At 37.0% G+C, this 27,480-nt stretch overlaps 1 protein-coding gene across 10 annotated transcripts in view; it reads left to right on the top strand.

The window, feature by feature from the left end:
- The window catches only part of PLEKHA7 (pleckstrin homology domain containing A7), a 145,820-nt gene extending 119,346 nt beyond the window's left edge, over positions 1-26,474 (top strand). For 6 of the 10 annotated variants that reach the window (XM_077179855.1, XM_077179857.1, XM_077179859.1 and 3 more), the window contains 15 exons: positions 2,063-2,143; positions 4,037-4,105; positions 4,273-4,353; positions 5,202-5,351; positions 6,242-6,343; positions 9,770-9,878; positions 10,727-10,965; positions 11,378-11,566; positions 11,855-11,972; positions 12,812-12,891; positions 13,281-13,481; positions 16,643-16,795; positions 19,283-19,416; positions 20,227-20,369; positions 24,919-26,474. In XM_077179855.1, the coding sequence (XP_077035970.1) occupies positions 2,063-2,143; positions 4,037-4,105; positions 4,273-4,353; positions 5,202-5,351; positions 6,242-6,343; positions 9,770-9,878; positions 10,727-10,965; positions 11,378-11,566; positions 11,855-11,972; positions 12,812-12,891; positions 13,281-13,481; positions 16,643-16,795; positions 19,283-19,416; positions 20,227-20,369; positions 24,919-24,941 (1,872 nt within the window). In that variant the 3' untranslated portion in view covers positions 24,942-26,474. The other 4 variants (XM_077179856.1, XM_077179861.1, XM_077179854.1 and 1 more) reach the window with 3 other exon arrangements.
- The last annotated feature ends 1,006 nt before the right edge of the window (positions 26,475-27,480 follow it).

Genomic DNA, 27,480 nt, shown 5'->3' with positions numbered 1-27,480 from the left:
TTGTGCTTAGAGTATTGAGTGTCTTTTTAGTAGTGGCTATACAATTAAAGTGAAAATTCAGAAAATGTGGTTGCTTTAGTTTGTAAGAACAACTTTTGTTCCTGGTACTGAGATGGATGATATGTGGGTTTAGGGAAGTCAGAGAAAAAACAGATTGAAAGTGTTTCTCTGCTGTAGCATTAGTACTAATATGAAGTCAGCACCTCTAAGTTAAAACTCGTGTTCTTTTAATCCAGCTTTTCCCTTTTAAATCTTCTTAGACTTACTTTTCCATTATTTGTATAATGTACCATATGTTCTTGTGAAAATGTGATTAATTATCACTGTCATTGTTTTCATGTTATTACAGCTAAAGTATTTCAAATGCACCCATTCATCCATCCATCCATAGAGAGAATCTGATCAAGTAATGTTAGGAGGTATTTCTTTTTGAAAAAGAATTCCATATTATACTGAGGGTCCTATCATCTGTCTAAATGACTTCTGTGTCTGGCACACTTGATGGTTGGCAATTTGAAAGCAAATCTAGAGTTCTTAATATCAGGTTTTGAAGGGGAAAAAAACCCAGCAAAAAATAGAATTGTTTTGCTTAGCAAAGTAGTTTGCCACTTTCTGTGGGATGTAGGATGTCTTGTCATGTATAAATCACGTGGTGTTCCTGAAAATGAAGGTGAAGGGAAATTTAACACCTTGTTGTCTGCTGGTTTGCACGTACAGAGCTCACTGGTGCCATGGGGTGTTGCCTGTGAGCTCATTGCACCTATGAGGATGTGTATTTCAATCTTGTCTGATATTTGAATTCCTGAATATATAACCAAATATATACATGGAAAATATTACTACAGAACCATATATGTATTTAGCATATAATATAGGTGATATATGTGTAATCTAAATGATCAAATATGTAAATTGCTGGAATCATTAGTATACAAATTTAAAATTGGTTGGACACATTTGGTTTTAAGCCTTGTCCTTGGTTTGTTCATGGCTTTGACAAATGTAACTGCAGCCCAAGCCATCAGATGAATTTTATGACAAATTACAATTTTATAAATCCTTCAAGGTGAGAAATTATTAATAATCACAGTCTTTTTTCCATTATAAAACACAATAATTTTCACAGTTGAAGTGACCACAGGTCAAGCTTCTGAAAATGTGATATGCTTAGCAAAATTCTTGGGGGGCAGTTCTTAACTTTTTGGCGGATTCTGTCCAGATTAATTTGGTGCAGTCTGGAGCATGAAGACATATTTGGTCTCTTAGAGCTCCCTTTGTGCCTTCCTACTGCTTGTAGCACCTAACAAAAGCAGCCAGAAAGAAATATTTTAAGGGGGCACCTGATACTTCTGTGCAAAGAAACTTAGTGCCAGCTGGTTTCCTTCTGAAAATCGTGACACTCAAAATGTCAGATGTATTTCCAAATGAGTGATGTAAATTTTCAAAATTTACATCATTTCTTAATAACCTTCTTTCAGTCGTGGTCCAGAAATGTAAAATTTGAGGTCAGGTTGTTGAGAGATTCAAGAGCCCATGTGAAACTGGAGAAGGTGTCCCTGTATTGGTTACATTTGTGCTTTGCCCCTAAATGTAGCAATGCTTTGATTTGAGATACCAGGAAAAAACAGTGCACTGCATGAAAGGAAGCAAATGATACAGATTGTAGTAACAGCAAATTCCCAGGTCATGTATGTAATATCTTCCATTTAAGAGGCTGGAAACTTGGATAGGAAGCCAATTAGTTCAGGTATCTCTTTTGACTACACTGGGCTTTGAATTAGACCCACCCTGATGAAACAATTTCAATTAGGACTGAACATTTTGGAACTGGAGTTAATTTTTTTTTTTTCACTAAATCCATTATTTCTGGAGATCTTTCTTAGAGGTTTTGAAATAGAACTTTTCAGTGTGGAATTGTGGTTGAGCAATTAACTGCAGAGTGCTTAGGTGTGACCTGGGAGTGTGTGATCACTGCTGCTCATGGAGTTTTGAGTTCTGAGGTTTTGGGGGTTTAAATCTTGACGTCTGTAACAAGCTATGACTAAACTTTTGTTTGAAACAGATAGAAAATAATGGACCTCTGATCAACATGATATACAAAGTGCTAAAGAACTCAGCACAAGGGTTACTATCCAGTATACATGTAAGACTGCTTGCATTGAAATGTGCTCATCCCATCGCTTTTTCAAGTAGCAGTCAGTGTTCTGGCTTTTTACAGGTGTCTTTTGGTGCACAGTAGTGCTTTCTGTAAGATTTTATTTTTACTTCTCTTTTTTTCCCCCCCTCTTTTGGAGTCTGTATGCGAAATTATGGCTGACCTCAGTGTTTGGTTTCATTTTATCATGTTTTGGAAATGAATGTGTCAAGTAGTGACTCCTGTGTGGAATTTGGAAAATGTGAAAGCATGCTTAATCCTCATTATGTTGTCATGTTCACTGCTTGATAGTTAACAAATTCCTTACAGTTCTGATTAAGTAATTTAAAGTATCCCCAGATTCTGTAGATGTGTTTTTATGTTAATTCTGTTGCTTTGAAAAAGGCTTTTGCATTGCCTAAGCTTGCAGGTAATTAAATATGCAGAATTATTACTTTTGATATGCTGGTATTTTATGTTTATATTTAATTAATTGTTACAATTATCTATAGGATTTAGCATTTAAATAATTTCATTAATAATTTTGAAAGACAGTTTTTTCTTCTACATAACATCTAATTGTTGAAAAAAAAAAATTAAAGCTTCTAGAGGCAATAAATACTATTGATTTTGGTGCTGCAGAAGTAATATTTTACCACTCAAAAGTACATGAGAAGTCTTTAAATGGAGTCTGCCACTGGAGGAGAGAAGATGATATTTACCTCACTTAGGGTAAAATTTAATTACTTTTAAAAAGCTAATATGGTCCTGTAGGTGACTCTTAGGTTAATAAGAAAAATATGTACCTTCAAGTCTGGAGATTGCCAGTTGGTAAAAAGGCAAACTGCCTCTTTATACCCCTCTTACCTCACTAAAAAAACCAAACAACTTCAGCTTTTGTATCAAAATCTCTCCTCTTATATTACTGAATACAATATTGAGGTGAATTTTTCTCAATAAACTTTTACCTGTATATGAATAAGAATATGCTGTATATGAATACTACTAACCACCAGCTGGCCCTGTGGTAAGACAGTATTTGCTCTAATGAATCTTTAAAAGTGTTCCAAAGAGATGATATTAAATCAGTAGATTTTAAGGCTTTGAAAAAATGTATTATTTATGAGCTTTATTATATTGCTCTTTTCTTAATCTCATTTGTTCACAAAGAGGGTCCTGTGTAGGCAGTGGAAATAATAAACATTTCTACAGACACAGACATGCCTTAATTTTTAAGGTTGATGTGAAGGTTGGAAGTACAACTGAGTATTGTTTTGGTACTGATTCTAAAACTGTTATGTGAGAAGGTAGTCTCACCAGAAATGGAATCTGAAACCAGTGATTTACGGAATGAGAGATTTGGTACATGACAGCCATGTCAAAATAGATTAATTACATTTCATTCCGCTATAGCATTTTTATGGCAGTCTGTCTTTAGTAAAATCCACCCTGTGGATGGATTTTGAGGAAGATACTGTCCTTTGTAGAATGAAACACTTGCCAAAAGTTGTATTTTTAGTCATCATGAATGCTGCTATTGTTGCTACCATGCATTTAAATGAACGATTCCATTCCTTTGGCTTCAAGAAGGTTATTAGAGCAGAACTGTTAAAACTACCAGATCTTGCAGGAAAAGGACTTTTGTAACCAGAGACAGGTGGGATTATGTTGTTTTGTACAGAATTCCAAGCTGCTGGAAGAGTTACTAAATAGCTAATGTAACTAGTAATCCCTTTTGTTAACACTTCTCAAAAACTAAAGCCAGATTTCAAAACACTTGTATCCTTTTTTTTTCCTTAATAAAAGTGAATATTTAACAAAAGCTTTCCTTTCACTGCTGAAGCATCATTAGGTTTTAGTTTGCTACAAATTTCTTACGTTTTGAAATTCTGTTCCTCTTAGGTGACAGGACGTGACACGTTGAAAGAAAGAAGTGCAAAACCTGTCAAGGTTGCAGAAAGTGATATTGATGTAAGTATCAAACACCACTTCAGCACCTCTTGCACTGATTTGTCTGTTTCTTTTGTACAGTTTACATGGTCATTATTATGCTCCTTGGGGTGAAATATTACAAGGGGGTACTTTTCTGCTTGGTTTTTAAATTCTAACTTTATGTGTGTGTATGATTTCATTTCCAGGTGAAATTGAGCATTTTCTGTGAGCAGGACAGAATTCTGCAGGACTTGGAGGACAAAATAAGAGCCCTTAAGGAAAATAAAGTAAGCAGGTTAAAAAGGGCTTAGTAAAGCAAAACAGAAACTTCTATCTAATCATGAAGTATAAAATAGAAAATTATAAACAATAAATTGAATTAATGGATGATGATTGCACTGTATTGTGTGTATACTTCTATGATAACAAGAATTGGGTTTTATTTCAGGATTGAGTACCCATTCTGAGAAAACATGTTTTTGAAAGTGAATGTTTTAAACCCATCTGCTTCACTTCCTGTGAGCTATAGCTGTCAATAAACTGAGGTGATTATAAAAATAATAATAATAATAATAAACTTATATATCCTGAAATGAAAGTGCTGTTCAGGTGGATCCTGTGGAAGAGCTACTGTGCAAAATTAATTCCATTATTTACTCCTGACTAAATGAATTGGGCCTCTTTCATGTTTTAGGCAATATTTTAAACCCTCACATGACTGTTTCACCCACAGCAGTGAAGGAGAACCTGTCCTTAAACAAACAGCTCATGCTGGGCTGTGGTGGGGCTGTCATAGTTCTGTACTGCTTAAGGGAATTCTTCTGAAACTGTAAATTACACTTTTGTACAGAGGGTAAACAGAAGAATTCCCCTCTCACTGCTTTGTGTTTTCAACGGTTTTGGCTGCTTAATGGGAAGATTTAATAGAAAATATCAGATAATTTTGGATACAATAGGTAATTAAGGCTCTTGCAGTTTTTGTTTACATGTGATTCTCCAAAACAGGAGGCCAGTCCTAACTTCTGTTGGTTTGTAGGGAAGACTTGGGGCATGGAAAACACCTTTCATCTTCCTGCAAGTAGGTGCATAAATTTCCATGTAAATGTTGTAAACTTACTGCTGTCTTCTTTGTTAGGATCAGCTGGAGTCTGTTTTGGAGGTTTTGCACAGGCAGATGGATCAGTACAAAGACCAACCACAACATGCAGAAAAAATATCTTACCAGCAGAGACTTTTGCAAGAGGACCTTATACATATTCGGGCTGAAATATCCAAAGTTTCAACGGTACGTGTCTTTGGTTGCTTCAAGAAAACCAGAATTAAAATCCCAGTTAGACTAAAACTGTGTTGGTCATTGGATAGGGGAGTTAAGACCTGTTCTAAGCAGTTTTGGTTAAGGTACAGGATACTAAACCAAACAAAATTAAACAATCTCTCCAGCTTTGCTTTTCAATGGCTGCCTCCCACACCCTCAAACCAAACAAAAACCCCTAACCTTTTCAGTGTCTTTATATGTTAAGTGTGGGCTTAAATTGCAAATCTTTCAGCTAGTCCTTTGAAAATATGTGATTCCAGGATGTTTTTGTGGGATAAAAAGAGTTGGGAAAATCTGTTGATATTTCAGTAAAAAGTTACCATTCATATTATAGCTTAATAAAATTCAAATGTAATTTAATGGTTTTAATGGTTTTTTCACTGTATTATTACTGCCTCTTCATGAATGAGACTAGATCGTTGTAAGACAGTTTCTAAAATTGCACGAGCAGCTTCTCTATAGTAAGGTCTGATCACTAAAATGACAGTATTATTTAAATGTATGTAGTCAGTTTGTGTCTGTAGAAAATGTATGACTTTCACAGTCAGCATGTAAAATGTGTTTGTGGGCATAAATAGCAAGTCCCTGGAAAAAGGGCTGTCCTGGTGCAGGGATTCTGCTACATGCCAGTTTGGTTTTGTGTCAGGAAGCTGGCCAGAGGTTTTTGACTTGATCGTGCAAGCCATGAAGGGTTTTCAGGTGTATAATCAAGTCTAAGCAACAATGTAGACTAAAATGGATTCTTTACTTCTTTTTATAATAAAACAACAGTCACTTCAAAACTCTTTGGTGCTCAATTAGAGGATGGAGAAAGTGGTTTTGAAGTTAGCACTGTATTAGAGTATTCCTTCTGTTAACAGGAGATGGAAAATGCCTGGAATGAGTATCTGAAATTAGAGAAGGATGTGAGCCAACTGAAAAAAGCCTTACAGGAGCAGATGAACAGTTCATTGGTATCTCAGGTGAGTCCATTTCCAGACACTCTAAACACTCAGAGGATGGCTTAGTCTGAACTTCAAGTTACCATTTCATAAGAGAGATTTTCTCTGCCGTTTTTGCAGGGTGTTCAGCTGTCATGTAATTTGGTTTGCAGAGTTCAGGCACTGTGGCAGCATGGCTGTGCAGTGAGAAAAACCCCTGCATTGTCTTGCAGCACATGCAGTAGTGCCATAGTTTGTCATAAGTTGTCTATGCAAATTTGTCGTTATTTTATTACGTTTTTATTACGTGCTGACATCTTGACATTGATAACCTATTCAATTTATCAGACTGTGCAGAGGACTTCTTAGCCTTCCATTTATTTGATCTGACATTGTTGGCTTCTTTATCCATTTTTAAGAGCATCAGTCACTGGTTGTTATTGTCATTACTTGTTCTTTGTCATGTTCTTCTATTTATGGAAGATTTATCTCTGCAGATTGTTTTGTGAAGTGGAATAAGTGTTTAACAGCCATCAGTAATTGAAAGGCATCTCAGTTTTAAATCAATTATTCAGTTTCAAATTTTAAAAAGAAGCTTTGTTTGAAGCTCAGTTGTTTTCCTTGCTGAAATGCATGTGGAATACCAGATTATTTCTACATACCTGCTTACAGCTGGTTACTTTATTCTCAGGGAATACTGGATAATTTTTCCTTTGTGTGAGCTGAACACAAGGAACACAGTTAATAGATACATTTTTCTCAAATCTTAGTCTACTTTTCCAAATATCCTGGACCAAAAGAGCTCACCAGTTAAACTTTTATCTTGTTTGCATTAAGTATCTGATCAGATATAATTTGAAGCCTGTTTATTTTCACTATGAATGAATAAATGTTAGTATCAAAGCAGGAGTTGTAAAACCTTTTTTGATTGCATCAAAGTACATTTTCATTTGCTTTTCATTTTGGGGTGTGGGAAGTGATTCAGTTTCTGGAGTCAGAATATGTAATTGAGCTCAGCTGTAGAATATATTTTAAAGAAAAAATCCTGGGGGAATATCAGAATAAAATGGTCCTTGTATGAAATTACTTAGTTTAACAAAGGCAAATTACACCTTTAAACAAAATACACCTTTTTAGACCACTTTGAGATTAACACCTAACTGGAAATTTTAACATGCTTAAAATACTGGATGTGTGACATGGGATTCACCAATACATATGGAAGGGAGTGTGGCTTGCACCGAAAAAAATGTTAATTCAGTTTGATTATCATCTCGTATCACATAAGTGATTAATTATAAATACACACACAGCCATAAGCACGTTATCAGTTGTATGTGTGTATACTTTTATCTATCTATACCTACAAGTATGCACAGATATGTTTGGCTGAGTTTTAAAAAAATGTTTCTGAATACCTATTTTGGAGATTCTAGGGGGAACTGATTTTTTCAGAAAGTACTGAATATTCTAAAAAACTATATGCCTTCAAAGAAGTCTCACTTGAAGTACCCATAATAGTTAGAATTTTTTGATCTCTGCCTAAGGGCATGTAGACTCAAGATTGTTTATCTAGCATTTTCCAACAGCACTAAATTAATACACACTGTATTTAAAAAAAATGCAATCTTCTTGGAATATTATTAAAAATTCAGTAAATTTGCAGGCTCAAGTTGCTGTAGGAGACCACTGATGTTGTTTCTATGTAGCATTAATTAAGAGGTTAAAACCTAAATGTTTAAGGAGCTTGGTCAGAGTGAATCCTGCTTTTTAGAATGTAGCTACAATTGTCTTGTGCTGAAGGGTTGAGGAGGATCTGGACATGCTGAATTTAACTGAGATGGGTTATTTTATCAGTGATAACTTCTTAGTTGGTAAGTGTTTCTTCTCTGGCTTTGTGTCAGTCTAAATTATGTTTCTGTTTGAAAGAAGTTAGAGAAGTAAAATGTTCTCTCCAAGTTACCTTTTCCTGCCTGCCAATAAAGTGTATTTATACCCCTCTGTAAACAGCAATCTTGGCTTTCATAATTTTAAAATTAATTCATCTGCTCATCATTCGGCCCAAGTCCATTTTAGATTTAAAATATTCTCTTCACATCAATATTTAAGTAATGGGAAGAAATAATATTAAAAGATCTGGCTTTTCTACATTGCTAATCAAACATTTTCTGAGTGGTTTCAGAAGCAGGATTTTCAGTGCAACTTAGTGTTTTTTTCACCAGTTCTGAGGCTTGATTATTGTAAATCCATCATTTGGTTCCTTGTAGTATGATTAATCTCAGAAAAATGAAATGAAATGTGCAAATTTATAGTTTGTGTCCTGACAATCTTTCAAAATATGTCCTATCTATCGAGTGAGTTTACTACAGGCAAATAACATTCTCCATCATTTAAATGTTTGTGTTCTTGGCACCCTGTTTGCTGATCTGTAACCTGGCTGAACATATTTCCTGATTTAAGACAGAAAGTGGAAAGCAATTTATATGCCTTCCTTAGCTCTATGAGGTGTAACAGCTTTTACTGAAGTTTTTTTTCCACCCTCAGCCTTATAGGATTAATTAGTAGCTATTTTGCAGCTCATGGCAAGTGATGAATTTCTGGAGTTCTTGAGCAGTTTGTGAGCAATTCTTAACTTAAGTGTTTCACTGCCTTCGCTTTCTTTAATGGTATTGGTTTTACCAAGTTAATTCTTGATGCAAATTTTTGAGATCTGTGTTACCAGGCTTTAATGAATTAGATGACAGCAGCTATTTAAGATGATTGGAATGACTGAAATGGTGGCTTCAGGAGCCAGGCTGTGATGCAGCTCAGTCTGTAGACAAAGCTTCCCTTTCTTTCTTTCTTTCCTCCTGGAAAAAAGCCTTGGTAAAGCAAATAGGATGCAAGATGAGACCAAGTCCTGGAGCAGCAGCAATATATTGTTTTAACTTGTAATATATCATGGCCAGTAGGCCTAACAACTCAAATATAAGCAGAAATTAAAATTGTCACCACTTCTGAATTTTGGGGGTTTTTTTCCCTTTTTTAATACTGGATATTTCCCCTAAAAGTATTGAGATGTTTTTTAAGGTTGCTTTAGCAGTCTTAAGTTTGATAGGTGTAGGATTTAAGAACAAAGTTCAAATTAAAAGGTTCTGGAAACTCAATTTATGTAGAACGTTAAAGTATGTTTTTGTAGTCTGACCAATATTGTAGAAAAATACAGACTTGTCTTTTCCCCTGTCTTCTATAGGAAGTCTTCCAAGAGTTAAAAAATGCTTTAATAAATTTTATGGACAAGATAGGTTTGTTGGTGTTTTGTATTTATTAGTTTTTATTTTTAAATAATTATTTAACTAATTTCTAAACACCTAAGTTTTCATGTAAGTTCTGTAATTGTAGTTTGGTGTTATCAAAAGGAGGAAAGGCCCATATTAAATTAAAACTGAGGTACAATTGATTTTTTTTTTCTTTTACTCCAAACAACAGGAGAAAACACAAATACAAAAAGACTTGTGGAGAATTGAAGATGTTACAGCTGGCTTGAGTGCAAACAAAGCAAACTACAAAACCATAGTAGAATCTATAAAGAATCCAGGTAAGGGGAACCTGATGGAAAAATAAAGAATATACCAGTGCAGCTGAGTCTTTGGGTCTGTGCAAATAATCTGGAAATTTGTTCTGCTGTAGAAAATCCAGTTAATTCTGCTACTGGATGTATCAGAAATCTCTGTTGATTGAGTGCATTAACTTGGTGTTTCTTTGCCTGAGGTGACAGAAAGGTTTTTTCTTGTTTGTTTTCACATACCAATGGTTCTAAAATGTAACAAGCCATAAAAAAAGGGAACAACAATAACAATAATGGGCTACATTTTTCAAATTGCAGAAGGGGTTCCTGTCAGCTGCCAGGCCCTTACCAGTGTAGTATCTGTTCTGCATCCTGTCCAGGAGCTTTTCTCTGTGTTTTTCTCTGGGTTTATTGGTTTTTTCCCCCTGGATGCAGCCCAGCTGCTTTTGCTGCAGTTGCCTTTCCCCTCCCTGTTCAGGCAGGTGTTTGGTGGGCAGAGCAGCATCAGCTCTGGAAAGGGAGGGAGGCACAGTGTGTGTGGTCTGCTCTGCAGTGGCTTTATTACGTTTCAAAGAGGACCTGATGTGTTGGGGTAGCAAGAGACTGTTAACGCCTCCTGCAGAACTCACCTTTCACATACAGAGATGAAATAGTTCTGAGAGGGTCCAGATCTGCAGGCAGCTTAAGGAATCTGTGGCATGGGGCCAGATGCAGCTTATGGACTGATTCCATATAACTCCCAGGCTTTTCCTTCCATAGCTCCCACTGCCCTCCACCAGGAATTTTACGGGATGATACAGAGCTGTGTGGTTTCTTTTTTGGCCTGAAGGACTCTCTAGATCCTCATCAGAAAATGGTTTTGTCTCTTTCTCCCCTAGAGAGAAAAACAGTGCCTTCATTTTCTCAGTCTTCAGTGCCTTCCTTACCAGCTTCCCTCGCTGCTGTGGAGAGCAAACTGTCCGTCCCGCAGAGCCCTCCGCGCAGCCCGCTGAAATCCCCTCTGGAGGTCAGGCTCTACCCACAGCCCTATTTCCAGACCAGGACACAGCACCAAGCACAGCAGCTGAAAAAAATCGAGCCACCTCTTCAGTCACCAGTCAAGCTCAAGCCAAAGGTTGTAAGTAGTGCTCTTGCGAGATTCCTTCAGCAGCGTTTCCGTTTCCCCTCTGTCGGGAGCAGCGGGAGTGTCACGGGTGGGAGGTGCACACGCTGTGGAGACCCAGCAGTGGGTGTTTGTGTTGGAGCTGAGCAGCAGCACTTGCAGCACAGTACATGTGGAGCCTATTGTACAGTGGCCATAGACTGGTTTGGAATGTGTTCATATTCAGAGCCTTCCTTGGGAATGCTTTGTGGTTGATTTCTTGGGTCTTGCTTGGGCTTTAAAGCAAGGCCAAGTGGAGTGGACAAAGGATAGCACGTTATGTGAAGCAGTCACAAATGCTTCACATAACGCACTGGCCTTTATTTTGCAGTTTATGCCAGACTGTTTTCATGCTCTTTGCCAAATCCCTGCGTTTTCCTGTTCCCAGGAAGATGAAGCACCGCCCAGACCTCCTCTCCCTCAGCTGTACAGCCCTGAGGATCAGCCACCAGCTGTCCCACCCCTCCCCAGAGAAGCCACTGTCATCAGGCACACCTCGGTGCGGGGCCTGAAGCGTCAGTCAGACGAGAGAAAGAGAGACAGAGAGCTCGGCCAGTATGTAAATGGAGATTACAGGGTGAGCACTCACACTCCTGTACCCCTGCACTTCAAAGAGATGGGAACCTTGAATAAAAGATGTTGTTGGCTATAGAATATATGGATCTTTAATAAAGTAATCATGATATAGAATGGTGGAGAGATAACAATGATATAATAATAATAATAATAATGATCCGTGCCATATGATAATAATGGCAGAGAGAGATGTAGCAGTCCAGAAACAAAGCTTCAGGATTTGTTTTAAGGATTATTAAAACATGCTATCTGTGATTTCACTTGAGCTGATGAGTGTTTTTCTGTATAGGTGGAGCTGCGTTCATACATGAGTGAGCCAGAGCTGGCAATGATAGGGGGTGACCTTAGCCACCCTTCCAGTGCTTTAATAAGCCCTGACAGTGGATACCAGACATTACCTACCCGTGGTAAGCCAGGAATTTATGGAATTGATCCCTAACAGTACTGTCTGTGTAGGAGCTTTTCTCTTGTAGGGTTTCCTGGAGATGATCTTTATCACCAGATCAGTGTTTTAAAATTAACCATTCAGTGGAAGTTTAGAAATTTTGTGTATTTTAATGGTGCTGTTACAGACAATCAGCCTTTAGCAAAGCAACTTAATATAGAAGGCTTAAAAACCCCCATAGCAAAACATGGAATTGGCTCTTAGAATGTCTCTTATATTCAGAGTTACTTTTCCTCATAAGTTCTGTGCTATCTTTTGCAAAGTCCAAGTGTTGTTAAAATACCTATATTGCCATTAAAATGTAAGTGATAAGGTAGATGAATATAGTACTCCAAACATTATATCTGACTTGACACTCCATCCCCACTGTGCTATTGTGTTGCAACTGGTTTTGAGGATAGAGATGATGCTTGGGCCAAAAGCGAATGATTTTTTAGCCATTTGCTTCTTACTTCTTCATTTATAACTGTGAATGTTAAGGTTTTCTTTTCTTAATAGATGTGATTATTTGTACCATCCATCTACTCTTGTACAGCTGAGTTCAACCTATCCCTCCTTTTATATAATCTTCTAAATTATTACATATTTTTCTGACTTTCGATCAGTAGTGACCTGATGCGCATTGTGTCTGGCTGAAATGAAATTTCATGCCTCTTATGATCATCTGAATTGTAAACTGTGTGATCAAATAGTGACCAGAATGCCACAGAAACAGGATAATAAAATTTAAAAAACCAAACTGATACTTGTCTTATTCTGTCTGTCATTTGATTTTAAGGCATTCTCTTTTCCCTCATAAAGGTTTGTCTGGATCAACTTCCAGATTGCACCAGTCATCTACCATTTCATCATTTGCAACACTTCGAAGGGATAGGTCCAAGGTAAGTTTTAAATAAACTTCTGAAGGCAAATGTCTGAACTGCTTGCAATAGTTAAGCCCAGAGTACGTTTTGTGTAGCAGGAAGTGGGATTGCAGTAGCCTGGGAGAGGAGCAAGAGCTGTGATCTAATGAAGTCTCCAATTCTTCGCTTTCTTAAATGAACAAACAACTTACTGGATTTCAAATAGATTTATAAAACAAGGTTTAGAACCAGAAATCAGCACTACTAATAGGAAATAGAGTTGAGGGAGTATATACAAAGAAATGCAAAGTTAATAGAATAAAATTTAGTAATGAGATAGGAGAAGGAGTCCATTTTTTTTTTTGTTGTATACTTCTTATAAAGTATTAATTACAGCATGTGTTTTGTGTGCCTTGTGACTTCTCCAGGAGAGACCAAAGAGTGCCTTGGAACGTTTATACTCTGGAGACCACCAAAGAGGCAAGATGAGTGCAGAGGAGCAGCTAGAAAGAATGAAGAGACATCAGAAGGCATTGGTGCGGGAACGCAAGAGAACTCTTAGCCAAGGAGAAAGGCAGCCCGTTTCATCTCGCCCTTTCATCAGGCCCGTGTCTGCAGACGTAGGCTCAGTATGTTAGATATGCCTTAAAAGGACTAAACTAAAAATATCTTTGGATTTCTTCTTCTTTTTTTTTTTTTTTAAATTTTTTTTTTTGTTTTCCCCCAGCAAGCACTTTTACTTGAGCGCGTGTGATGCTTCTAGTCCAATTAAATTAGTGTTCTGTGGTATCAAATGAGTTCAGAGAGTGTGAGGAACAGATGATATTTTTTACTAGTAGTTATGGTAAATGTGGCAGGTTCAGCAGGTAAGTTGGTCCGAGGTTAGTGATGAGTGGAGATGCCAGTATTTTGGGGTGATTTCAGAGCCATGATTTTTTTTTTTTTCCCTTGGAATTGTATTTAGAAAGTGACAGAAGCTTGTACAGTTTTAAAAGTGCTTCATGATGGAATGGGCCTTTTAGAATATTGCTTCTCACCATGGGTGTTTTTCCTTTTAATTCATAAATTAGCCTGCAAGATAGTCGGTGGTAATATCAGACCAAGGTGGTGTTTGTTTGTTCTTTTTAAAAAAGATGATAAATGGATAATCAGTTTTAAAATCTAATCATGCTGATTAGGAATTTATATAAGAGCTAATGTATTCTAATTGATACAAATTCTTATTTAAATCTCAAAATGTAGAATATTCTAATAAGGCTCAAATTTAGGCTGCTAAAGAAAAGTATTTTTGTTGCTTTCTGAGAGTAAATGCTGTGCAGATGAGAAGTTTATAATGCTACATTTTGGATACTAACCAAAGCAATTCTGATTGGTGAAGTTACCCAGTTGCTCACTTGGTGCTAAACCAGGATTGTACTGTAATTGCACTTATGCTGTGGTCTTTTAATTTATTTTTTTTATTTGGTCCACTAGAGCTTTAGAATGATCACATTGTTTTACCTAATTCATTGCACAAGATCTCTTGCTTTTAAATTTGTCACTCATCATACCTAATGCCTCTTTTTTTTTTGTTTGCTTGCTTTTAATTTGCAGAATTTTGTAGCTACTTTAAAATTTCTAACTGGACTACTCAATTTTTACCAGGCTTAATTGCATTTAGTACATGTGTGTCAATTGCTGGCATTGAAAAAAACCTTATAATCAGCTTTTCATTCCCACTGTTCTGTAGCACTAATTTGCAGCCAGTTATTTGTATTTACTTTCCCAGTAAATACAACTGCACTGCTTGGAGACATTCATCTGTTTTGTCTTCTGTTTTGCAATCACGAATTTTTTGAAGACAGTGCATAATGTTTGGGAATTGTAGTATTCCAGTACCAGTGTTACTTTCATACTTTAATTGGAAGAAATAAATCTGAGCTTCTCATGTTTTCTGATTCACATAACATACACAAGTTGAATTGAAAAGCTTTCATAACACTTGTTATTAACATTTGTGGCAAACACTTTATTTATAAATTTGGGTGCCATCTTGGTCTTTTTCTTGCTGTAAAGAATTAAAATAGTTTTTCAGCCCTAGTAGTGTTTTGTAGAGGTCATCTCTTGTACCTATGGGGCTTTGATATGCAAAAGCATGTTTGATAGCACAATTACTTACAGCATTACAATTATTTAGCAGCCACAATGGCAAACAGTTAAATGTATGATTGAAGTGCTGCTCAGTGTGTAACATTTGCTTGAAACATACATTGTATGTGTAATTCTAAATTTTAATTGGTCAGCTCTCAAGTGTAGGATGACATTTTAAGTATTGATCACAGTACATGAGTTCATTTGTTATATACAATGCCTTTTTAATGTAAAAGTTGCAACATCAAAGCCAATAAAAGAACTGCTTCATAAGAATGGTTTGATGTTTTTCTTACCTATTATATAACAACAACTTGAAAATGATCCTGTGTGTTTAAAATATACTATCTCAATCAGGCCTGGTTCGAATATGAGTAGAAAGATGAGTTTGGAGTATACTCATATGAGAAAAATCTTATTTTCTCTGTCGAATTCTGTCATGTATTAATTTTTGAGATATAATTGCCTCTTACCTACTTAACTTTTTAATATACATGGAAGATACTTCTCTTCTGAGTGAATACTGAGAGCTTGTGCATGAATAGGTTTCAATTAGATTTATTAATGCAAGTGACATAATGAAGTCTAAGGACTTCATGTGGAGTTCAAACTTCATCCAAAACAAGCCCAAAGATTTGTACCAGAAATACTGGAGATATTTTTTAGAAACATAAAAGTGGCACATTCTCCTGTGGATTCCCTCAGAACCTTGAGGAGATAATTTTGTTGTTGTTGTTGGTTTTGTCCCTTCTTTTTTTCTACTGCTTTTAATATCATCTATGGTAGAGTTGCTCAGATCTACTGGATGGAATGATGCTACAACTGAACTTAATTTTTTGAACAAAAAGGTATTGGTAGTATCCTTAAGTGTGAGTTTATATGTAATTGTATTGTGTGTAGTTGTGTAGGGACTACTGTGCAGTGCTTTTGGGTACTCTACATTATGCAGCTTAGTTTAAATATGCTAAATTTAAATATCAATAAATATTAAATAGTTTTGATTTATATTGCTAGATATTTATGTTTTAAAGACTGTGTGGAAGGCTTTTGCAGGTAGCCAGACTCTGCTTTTAGTAAAGTCTGAAGAGCTTAGAAGCCAATTTTTTTTAACTTCAAGACAACTTAACGCTAATACATGAAATAATATCAACTCTAAACAGTAGGTATTATTCTAAAAAGATGCATAAAATTTTCAAGTTGTGATTCTCAACCAGCACTGTAAAATAGCCTTTCTGTGTAGTCATCCAGAACCATGCAGCACAGCCTCTTTACAATGCCAAGGACTACTACTCTGCCAGCCTGTAGGCTCACTGGTAGTGGAATCACTCCTGTGATTCCAAAGGTGCTGTTCTGTGTGTGGCTGGTTCCATGTTCATCAGCAAATGTAAAATTGGGATTAGTAAATCTCTTAGAATCTAACACTGCTGAACATATAAAATTAAACAATACTCTGAATTCCTCACAGCACAGCTAGAGATCAATACTCTCACCCTTATCTACCAAGAAATGCAGTTTTATTTTCTTTCTGTTGCCACTTTGGGGGTTTGCCCTGCTGATTCTTTCAGCAGCGTAGCTTTTGCTGCAGTAGTAATGTGCATTGCTGTATGGTGAGTTTGGCACTATGGTTGAATGTGGTTAATTGTTTTGTATCTATTACCAGTGGAAACGAGAGCAAGAATTTGATTTGCAGTTACTTGAGAGGGCAATTCGTGGAGAAGACAAGGATGAAAATGAATGGTTAAAAGTTCAGCCAGTAGCAGTGACAGAGACAGACCTGGAGCCTCAAGACTATGATTTAGATATCTGCAGAGAGGTAACATTCACAATCTTTTGCCTCCTATCTTCTGTCCCAAAACATTAACCTTTCTAAGTTTTAGGCAGTGAATTCTCATCTTTTCTTTTGAAAGTTTGCTGGAAGTTTGAACTAAAAGGAGTCTTTTGAGTACTGAAAATTTATGACCTAGCACCTTTGTAAGGTTTTTCTTCATACTGTTTTAGTAGAAAGAAGAAATTGAAAAGTTGGCTCTACTCTTTTAAATATATATCTCAGGATTTAAAGGGAAGAGTGATTAAGTCAGGGAAAGTTCTGTAAATTGCGAAAAAAAAGACGAGAAGACAACATAATGAGTATTTTAAAATGAGAAGCAGGAAGGAAGGACAAGTTAGTTCCCCAGAGCTACCTCACTGCTTTTCATGTGGACTGGCAAATGATGATAGAGAAGAGGAAGCGCTGCTTTATTTGGGCTTGAACAGAAAACTCATTTCTGTCAGCTTTTGGAATGACTTGGTCGGTGTGCTGGGCACTCGAGAGGTCTTTGCTCGGCTGCAGTAAGGGAGGAAATGTCATTTTGAAATGCGATTGAGCCATCTGCTGGGAAGGAGAGAACACAGCAAGGGGAAAGGCTGCAGGGGGTACCTTGTGCTGTGTAAATGCCATGGGAGATGGCAAACCAGTACAACCATTAATGGTAATTAGACTAGTAAGCAACTGTACTCTTCTGAAAGCTGTTGGCAGAGTATCATTTTACAGACAGAGATATTTGTAAATGGTTTACTCTGTGAGTTATCTGTTGAACTCTATGAATGGATTTATCTTTCAGTTAATCTTTGTATAATTTTTACAGAAAATACAGTGCTTCTGTAAACTTCAGAAACAGAAAATAACTTCTGTTCTTATGCCTTTCCTTGCACTCTGCCATTAATTTTCTTTTCCAGAAGACCTTTGGGGTTAGGGAATCATTTTGTACTTCCTTTAAGCCTTGAATAAGAGACATTTTTGCTCATAGGCATTTCTGTCCTGCTTCAGAGTAACTGAAGTAGGTCTGAAGCTCTGGGTGTAATGCTTCTTTCTCAGTTTACCCAGGTTAAAATCATACATTTGTGTTGGAAGGGACCTTAAAGATGATCTAATTCCAGCCCCCTGCCATGGACAGGGACACCTTCCTCTGAACCAGAGCTCCATCCAGCCTGGCCTTGTTGTTCTTTTCCATTTCATGTGGCCATTCTCTTCACCTGGCAGGCACTTCTGTGTTTGAGGTACCTCTGTGCCTCAGAAGGAGACATGCTGAGTTCTGTCTTTCAGGAAATTCATCTACTCTAATGGGTTTGTTATTCTGAAAGTGACAGGATGAGCTAATGTAGGTTAGATACAGTATGGAGATAGAGATACACATTAAAAAAAAGTCTATATATCTCTGTATCTTGACCTCCAGAGAGGAGGTGGATTCAAAAGTAGGGAAGTATATTGAAAAAATGAGGATTTTCCTGGAAGCATTGGCTTTGGGTTTCCTGAGGGGGAAGTCTAAAAACTTGAGGCTGTGGTTTTAATATTATTGAGTGTGCCAGTGTGTGTTCTTGGCATGAGATTCCCTGTGAATTACTCAGCCTAAGCACTGGGGGTTAGGTCAGGCCACTTTACATAATCCATTGAATTAGCATGAACCAAGGTCAGTGATGAAAAAATTTAGGATTATTTTAATTGAAAACTTGAAATTTTGAAGACTCATTGAGTGTTTTAACAAAATTCCAATAATAATAAGAAAAAAATAGTTCTCCTTTACTTGATTTCTGTTTATTCACACATCCTCTATTTTTGTTTTCAAAAGCAGTCTGTTCTGTATGATAAGAATTGATTTTCAAAGTTTGTAAACTGTATTTTCATTGGGAGGAGTGAAAAGTTCCCACAGACTAATTTATCGTAGTAAAAAATTGTTTCTAGCTTTCGTGCAGTCATATGAAAATTTTCAGTCTGCAGAATTAATTTATGCAATGTGTTTTTCACAATCACACAGTGCAGTGTATTTCTGTTTGCCTTTTTTTTCCCCTTTGCTGCTCACAGAAGATTGTCCAGTCCCAAAAGAATGACACCCTAGGTTAAAACTTTCAGTAATATTTCCTTTCAGATGTAGGAAGTTCTGGCTGGCATGACACAAATACCATGACATTGATATCTCAGGATGTCCAGTCAGTCTCAGAGTGGTTGCTTCTTTCTGCTGTAAGAGCTTTAGTCAGTGTCTATCTTGGGCTGTAAGCCTGAAGAAAGGTTTTCTGTTGATTTTGACTTCTTCTGTAATCCCTTTAAATATTTGTTCAATCTATCTTCTGAAGTAAAAAGAATCTGAACACTGTTGAAAGGGCATCAGCTAGATATCCAGAAAAAGTGTTAAGCATCAGGTACATGTACTGACTGTGAAAATCCATGCTTTATTCTTTTCACTCTGTTCTCCCATCGAGGAGGATTTATCTCAATTTCTTTTAAGTCTTTGTTATTGAAAACTCGATGCTTGCTTTCTTTCTACAGTTGTCAAAACCCGAGAAGGTTGTAATTCCAGAACGTTATGTTGAGCTGGAGCCAGAGGAGCCTCTTTCTACAGAAGAACTGGCAGCAAGGCAGCGTAAAGCAGAAAAGATAAAGAATATTCTTACTAAATCAAGGTTAGGCTGTAGGGTTTTTTCCAAATCTTACAATGTTAAACATTGAGAACTAACATCATACAACAATCTTTATTTCTGTTACCTGAATGCAGCTTGTAGCTTTGAGAAAATGCACTCAGAATTTATGTGGCATACTCAGAGCTGCTTTTTAAAACAAGGTAGAAGACATACTGATGAATTTTATGTATGTCCATTTTCTTGTTTAGAGAGTCCTAAAACAGTAGTAAGTCCTTACCAAAGAACTCTCATCTGAGAGTGAGGAGGAAGGAAAGGCACAAAGCTGGCCAAAAGCAGAAGAAAAGTCAGCATGAGAGCAAGTTTGTTGTGGCCAGAGAGCTGGACTTGTGAAACAACACTTTTGGCTACTTACAACTAACATAGTCAGCTGAAACATTCAATTTCCAGAATTTGATATGTCAGGTACCTGCTCTCTCTTAGGAAGGGGTACAGCCTGAGGACCACCAGGTTTTTCATTTTCCTCTGAGCACTAGCCAGGAATTTTACTACCAACTTTAAATAAATAGCACTTTTGTAGTGCTTTCATTTAAGCACATTAAGGATATTTCAAAAAAAGAACTTTCAGATGTTCTTAAGGCTATGCAGAAATTGTAATTGAACGTGTGGTGACTGTCATTTTTCCTTGTGTGCTGTAGTATTTGCATACAACATCAACCCTGCTTTAAAGAACCGCAATAAAACACGGAGCGTGACAGATGAGATCTGAAAACCCTGAATCCAAGCTCATTCTTATCTGCATGGTGGATTCTTTATGTTTGCAAATGTTAATGTTGTTTTTCACTTTCCCCCCAGTATGCACAATCTGCAGCCTACTGTTGCCCAGGACAAACACAACTCGATTGATTTAGATTCACAGCTGCAGGAGCAGGAGCGCATCATTACCATTTCATATGCTCTGGCTTCTGAAGCCTCTCAGAGGAGCAAGGAGGTAGCAGGTAATGCTTAGTTATTTACAAAATAGCAACTATTCCTTACCAGCTTCTCCAGTTGTGTGGGGTTGTTGCTGAGCTCCTGGCATGAGAGAAAGTTTTAGTCATTCATATTCAAAATAGTGAAAAGTGTGTGTTGGTAACAAATGGAGAGGGGCTAATGATTTACATTGAGTATTTGGCCTCCAGTGGACAGGATAAAGGAGGCAAAATACTGTGATCAGTAAGTTCAGAACTTGGAAACTTGCTCTAACTAAGAGTGCTAAAAAAATTAGCATTTTAATTCTCTATAATTACATTAAATCAAATATTTCTATGTTCATTTTTTGAAAGTAAATGGATCTGTGACTTCAAAAACCAATCAAGGAAAGAGGATTTAAAATATTTTTTTAAAGAGAACAATTCCCTGGTCTGGTGATGGAGATGAGGCTAGAATCATTTGCAGCTTGAGCTGTGTGCAACAGGCTGAAAAAGAGCTTGTAAAATGGGGATTGGCATGTCTGGTGACCAGGATGAGAGGTCAGAGCAATACAGCTCTGCAGGAATTCTGCTTGATGCCTGGAAATTAATAGATCCTTTGCAATATGTTGCTAAAAGTGATAATTTCACTCTTGATTGCTTTATAGTTGAAATAAGTAAGAAATGTCAAGAGATTTGTATCACACAGTAATCCATGCAGCAGCCATTTCCCCAAGTGTCTGACTGGCCATTTATAACTGGCACCATTCACTGTTCCAGTGGAGAATGGAAATAATGGAAACTTCAACTATGATGGAGAAAAAATATGCACATTTCTCATCCAAAGTTGTCAGTTTAAACTTATGGCTGTTGCCACAGCAGCCCCTAAGACCTTCCCATTAAAGACAGATGATTCCAGTATCGGGCTGCGTGACGTGCATCTGCAGTAACAGTGTTGATTGAGTGTGGCTGTACACTCAGGGGTGCAGTGCCAGCTGAACCTGAGGGGGGAATGGCATTTTCAGGGGATGGAATACATTTCCAAGATAGGAATCTTGAGAATTCAGAGAGTTTCTGTGGGTAATTTAACTGACTGGCAGGGAGAAAATGATTTGCTGAGGAGGCCAGATGTTATAAAGCTAAACCAAACAAACAGAAAAACATAATTGTAAAATCATGAGAGCAGTTCAGGAATAACCTCGTGGCCCTTCAGGCCATGGGTGCATCAACAGGGCTTTCCCACAGGTGCTTTGGTCCCAGTTCTAGTGACCAGAACCTTTTAACAGGTGCTCCAATCCTTTGGTTATGGAATGGAAATTTTTTTCATGAGGTACGAGCCAGGGGAACATTTTGCCCCTTGAGTTCCAGCTTCTGCTGGGAAAAGGTCACACATCTGGGCTAAGATCAGCCCAGATGAACACAGCCAGTACCTGAAATCATTCTTCTATGTCAGAGCAGAGTGCCTGCCCTACTCAAAGGTCTTCTTGGGGCCAATTAAGTTACTTCTGGGTGTGCCTGAACTTGTAGCAACTCTACAGTACTGAAATAAGTTTGATTTTTTAAAATATTGTGTAGTGAATTTAGTATACATTTCATTCCTGTAGGTTTTTTATTTATATATTTTAATTTTTTATGTTTAATTATCTCAAAAGTGTGATTTGTCATTTCCTTAGATATATGTAACCACAAAAATCTTCTTAATTCTTTAGTTTCCTCAAAGAGAGAATTAAAATGTGTATTGGCATTGAAATGTTTAAATGCTGCTTCAGAAAACTTGCAGTCAGTTGTGAGATAAGTTTTAGTTTCATTTTCTTTGTGAAGGATAGCAGCTGCCTCTTTTGTCTTTCAGACACTGAAAGAAACCCTAAGACAGTAGCCAAAGGCTATGGTTTATAAGGAATTCCAAACTTTTTATATTTGTGCACAGCTTTTGTTGCCACACTTTTATCTCAAAAACTCATGTCTTGAAACATGTATTGCTTTGATTTCAGTTATTTCTTACTCCTTTAAAAGTAAACACCTTCCATGTTATATTCTTAAAAAGAAAAAAAAACCAAACAAACAGAGTGGTTTGGTTTTAATAGAAAATCTACAAACCAGAAAAGAGTTCAGGTTTTTTAGTTATGGCCTATTTTCTGATCAACTGAGGTGGTTAAAAAGGAAAGTATTTGACACTTTGCACAGCTGATTTTACATTCTCATTTAGTCCCATATTACAGATTCCTTCACATTTTTATTTTTGTAGTTTGATCTTTGAAGTATGGGTTATTGTTTGCTCCTTGATGATGAAGCAGTCAATATCTGAAAATCCCAAACTAATTATGTAGACTGTTTTACAAGTATTTATTTATAAAAGAGAATGTGAAGCTTAACTTTGCCCATTTTTCAGGGGTGAGCAGTTATGTTAGGATATTATGCTAGTATAAATCTTTTAAGATAAGTTGTAAATTTATCTAATCTTAGCATTTCAGAGTTCCCTCTGTTCCTAATAAGAAATCAACCTTTTGACTGGAAATCATGCCAAGAATCTGGAAAATTAAAGTCAAATACAAGAGTACTAAGAAGTCATTTCCTATGTTGTGTGCTTTGGCCCTCCAAAACATAAAAGCAGAATTTTAGATCAAGCTTCAATTTCTTCAATTTTATGATTATTGTATTCCAATACTATACCATTATTCAGGTTTATAAACAAGAATAGTTTTAATCATTGTATTCTTTATCCTATATTTTCAAACAGAAGGATGAAAATGTATTTACTGTATCATGCACTGCACTAAGCAAAATGTAATACATATATGTAATTTTGTAAACATTATTTTTATATATATATTATTTTGGTTTCTGCTCACTGGCATATAACAAAGGAAATGTTGAAAACCTGTACAGCCTCAGTGAAGTCTGGAAATCAAATTAGCAAATATAGGTGCTGGTCCAGAGCTTCAAAAGCTTTAAAAGCAGGGCTTAGGAGAGTCTGTCAGTGCTCTGTGCCTTCATAATGTTCCAGTGAAATTTCCTCCTAAGATTGGTTGTCCATATTCTCATGCAAATAGGAATCTTTATTTGTTTCATTTATGCAAGGAGTAGAAAAAAGCAGCAGGTAGAAATGTTGTTTACCTTGTGTTCCATGTGACTACAACAGTGTAGCACCTCATTCATTGCTGATCGGGTGGTAGAAAATAAGGGTGACTCTGTTTATGATGTGAATGTTTGATTGTGCAGCCTAATTCCTGTGTGTGATCCCTTCTAGCTCAGCAGTTGACCCATCCACCCAAAGCACCCTCACCTTCTGTACCACAGCCACCTCACTCCCCCTTAAGCAATGGATTTCACTACACATTTGTTTAAACGCCTTCCAAGTAAGAACTAACTGCTCTTGGCATGTCTGATCTGCCATTGTGCCTGTGCTGTGGCTTGCTAAATTGGAACTCCTTTACTAAACCAAGATTCCATCCGAATGAAAGCATGCAGCTACTTTTTCAGGAGCCTTTTGTCCTTGTAAATATTGCTTCTAATGAGCTAACATGTGGGAGGCTGAAGTCTTGAGTTAAGTGCTGTTGCTCTGCAGGTGAGGTGCTTCCTCAGTCCTACTGTGGTGAAGGGAGGAGACATCTGTGCTCTGGGTAACAGGGGGCCAGGTTTTCAGCAGCCTTCTGTACTCTGGTGGCTGCTCAGGGCATACAAAGAGAGAATCCAAAGTGCACCCCTGTACAAGCAGGGGCTTCTTTTGTGGGCTGGTATCCTACCCGTGAGCTGGCATCAGAGTCTCAGCTGAGGTGAGCTGAAAATTTGGCCCTCTGTAACTAATTCTGCAATGCTGTGTTTGACTTCAATCATGCCTTTCATTGGATCATGTTAACAGAAGGCTGGGTTTGTCTCTGGTTAGGTTGTTTTGCCACTTCAGGTATTAAAACCATGATAATTTTGTTGTCCTTACGGAGAAACATCTGTATTTCTGTCTCTTCTCAGTAGGATTTGCGGAGATTTTCCTGTTTGAATTGGAAGTAGGAAAAAGTGTAAATATTGTATGCAAATGCTGAGTGTGCCCCTAGTTAAGACACTTGTTATGCATCCATATTTATCATGGATGCATATTATTCTTACCCTTCTGATTTTCTTTGGCTTAATTTTATATTGCCTGAAATTGAACCAGAAGATAAAGCAGAGATCAAGTAGTAAAGAGGGTTGCTTGAGTAACTCAAATAATTGTACAGTGCCAGAGACTCAAGCAGGGGGCTGGGGCTGACCTTCAGAGGTCCCTTCCTACCCCAACCATTCTGTGATTGCAGACTGACTTAAAAACATGTCTAGCATGTGTCTGTACAAATGTATACACATAGATATACAGTTACAGATGCATATTTGTATAAAGTTATGTTTTCTTCAGAAAAAGAAAGTAGCTGTGATGTGCTGGGGACACAGGAGCTTGAGCCCCAGTGGCATCATGAGACAATTGTTGGCTTAACATGTCTGTATGAATTGTTCCTTCTGTCAAACTGCAAAAAGCTTAAAAAAAAACAAGTTCCCATCAATTTCTTACTGCCTGGCATTGGCTGACTCCCTTCACTATTTAACCATGTTTTCTTTTCCTTCACACCAGCCAAAGCAGTAAGTGAGCACTGACGTGAGACTGGAGGCAGATCCCGCTCTGTGACACCGCGTGGAGGACAGAGGAGATTCTTTCCCGAGTTTCTGTGGAGATACTCCTGGGCTGGTGACACCTTCTTCTGGAAAGGCATTCAGAGAATGATAGGGGGATTTTCTATGAAAATGAAGAGAACTGCAGATCATTTTTTTATTTACTTCAGTTTAGTTCACACTTTTTATATGAATAAACGGCACTTTTAATAAACTCTGTAAAATACTGACAATGTATTTTTAGAACGGTGTATTTTAGGTTTTTTTTTTAATCAAGGGCTGAATTCATTTTAAAAGACACTTTTTGCATAGGTACTAAAAGATGCTGTTACTTCCCCCTCAGGCTCAGATGCACATCATTTTTGTGAGAAAAACCCTGCAAATTGGAGCAAACCTAGAAGCACATTGTGATAGGGTATGGATAGAGCTAACACGGGTGACAAGTTTGGTGAAAGGGTGTTTCAGATGGAATATTTTTGTAGAGTTAATCACCCACCCTTTTGCCCCTTAAATAATCCATTGCAAGAACTGTTAGCTTGAATTTCTAAATATTAGTAACCACTGTATAGCTGAAATTTCCCAAGAAAGCCATAACAAAAGCCAGTTTTAAGTCCCCTTTTTTATGATCCCAGATAATTAAATTAGTGGTATCAATCCACAGTTTGTTAGGTTGCCCTTGAAAGTAGTGCTACCCCCTCTATAACAAACAGCTAACAAAATTTTTTTTGGAAGTTGAGATGTGAAAGAAGATGATTTTTAATTAAAATATGTGAAGTAAGCAATAAACAATTACATTGTGTCATTTGGCTAGTAAATACATATTTTTCTTCTGATATTTTTTCAATAGACATTACAATATGATGTACTGACTAGTATTTATCCTAGAAACATAGCATAACTAATGGAATGTGGCACCTGCTAATTTTGTGTGTATGTTCACCTGGTGCTTATCTTTGCCAAACTTTGAAATTCTGTGCTGTACTCACGAATAGGGCAAAGGGTGAGCTGGTTAAAATAAGGAGAAAATAAGATTAAATGTATTGCTGCAACTATACTTTAAAAAACCCTGTGTATGCATCGAATGCAAGACATGCAAAACCTTCCCAATGTTATGTAATTAGTAGCTGAGTTCAGCTCTGGATGAGAAATAACTGGGAAATACTTCTGCAGTATTTTGTGAAACCACTAACTTGTCTATTCCCTGTATTCAAGTAGTAGCTAAAATCCCCTTGGAATTGACCTTTGTGTTTCAGACTTTAAGACAAATCATCATATATTAACACTATACTCAGAAATATTCTTAAAAGTATATATTTAGCTAATGCAATCTATTTTACCTCAATACTGCCAGTATCAACTTCAAAATCTTTTGCCAAAATAATGATTTATTTTTGCCTTTATAAAAAAGTTTTGAAAGCATAAATGAATATTTTGCAAGAAAACATTAATTTAAATAAAATGTAACCGTTTGGAAAATGGTATATGTACAGATTAAAATATTAACATAACTGCCTCCTATTGCCTCTGTCTTGTCTGCTCTCTTATCAGTGTCCAGCTAGTTGGAAATCCGGAGTCATTTGTGCTTTTATCACATTTTGTTCTTCTTTGGTTCAAATCCCATTGAAGCTCCCCAGTTTGGCACTTATTTTACTGGGATTTGAATCAGGCTCTCTCCACACCAATTCTACATTTTGATGATGATTATTATTGTTAGTTGATTTTTTTTTTTGGTTTGGTTTTAGAAATGTTTTCTAAACAATTGATGAAACCTGTCTTTATTCTCGAATAGCAAGAGTGGGGTGTTGGCTGGGGGGAAGGTGGTGGGCACTGGCAGAGCTGCAGCTCAGTGGCAGCGTTTGACTTTCCAGCAATTCCCTCAAAAGACACCCAAGTTGATGGAGAGCACTGGACATGTTGAATTCTTCTGAAAAAAAACCAACCAATTAAAAGTGTGTCTGTGACTTAGTGTTGACTGCACAAACTCGAGGGTGAGTGCTTGAGGCTGTGAGTCCTTGGCTTTTGGATGTGAGTGGCAGAAATTGGGAGCTGAGCTGCTGTAGGATGTGCTCATCCTGTTTTTCTGGGGCACGACAAGGCAGTGAAGGGAAAGGAGCAGAGGCAGTGCTGCTCTGCAGGATGGGACAGATGTTCATTCTCTTTGCTTTGATCACACACAGAGAATCTGCTCATTCAAGTTGGTGTGGAAGAGAAGGATTTTGCTCTAAACAGTTACATCGTTAACATTTTCAACAAAACCAGTCTTGATTGAAAGATTTTGGTCATGTCCCTAGTTAATCCCATATTTGGAAAAAAATTATAAGATAATTTTTCTTCCAAAACTTTTTGTTGAATGTGTGAAATGCTGTTCTTAATGACCATCTTTTGTAAGGATGGGTGTAGTTTTTAAATAGGAATAACTAGTTTTCCTATGCATGGAGTATTTAGTTTGGGTCAATTTCCTTTTTGAGTTCTGTTTCTTTTAATTTACATGCTCTTTTCAGGGTGTTACAAGCTACTTTCTAAT

Source organism: Agelaius phoeniceus, chromosome 6, assembly GCF_051311805.1.
Source record: "Agelaius phoeniceus isolate bAgePho1 chromosome 6, bAgePho1.hap1, whole genome shotgun sequence".
NCBI classification, from domain to species: domain Eukaryota; kingdom Metazoa; phylum Chordata; class Aves; order Passeriformes; family Icteridae; genus Agelaius; species Agelaius phoeniceus.
This window is presented reverse-complemented; position numbering and strand designations above follow the sequence as displayed.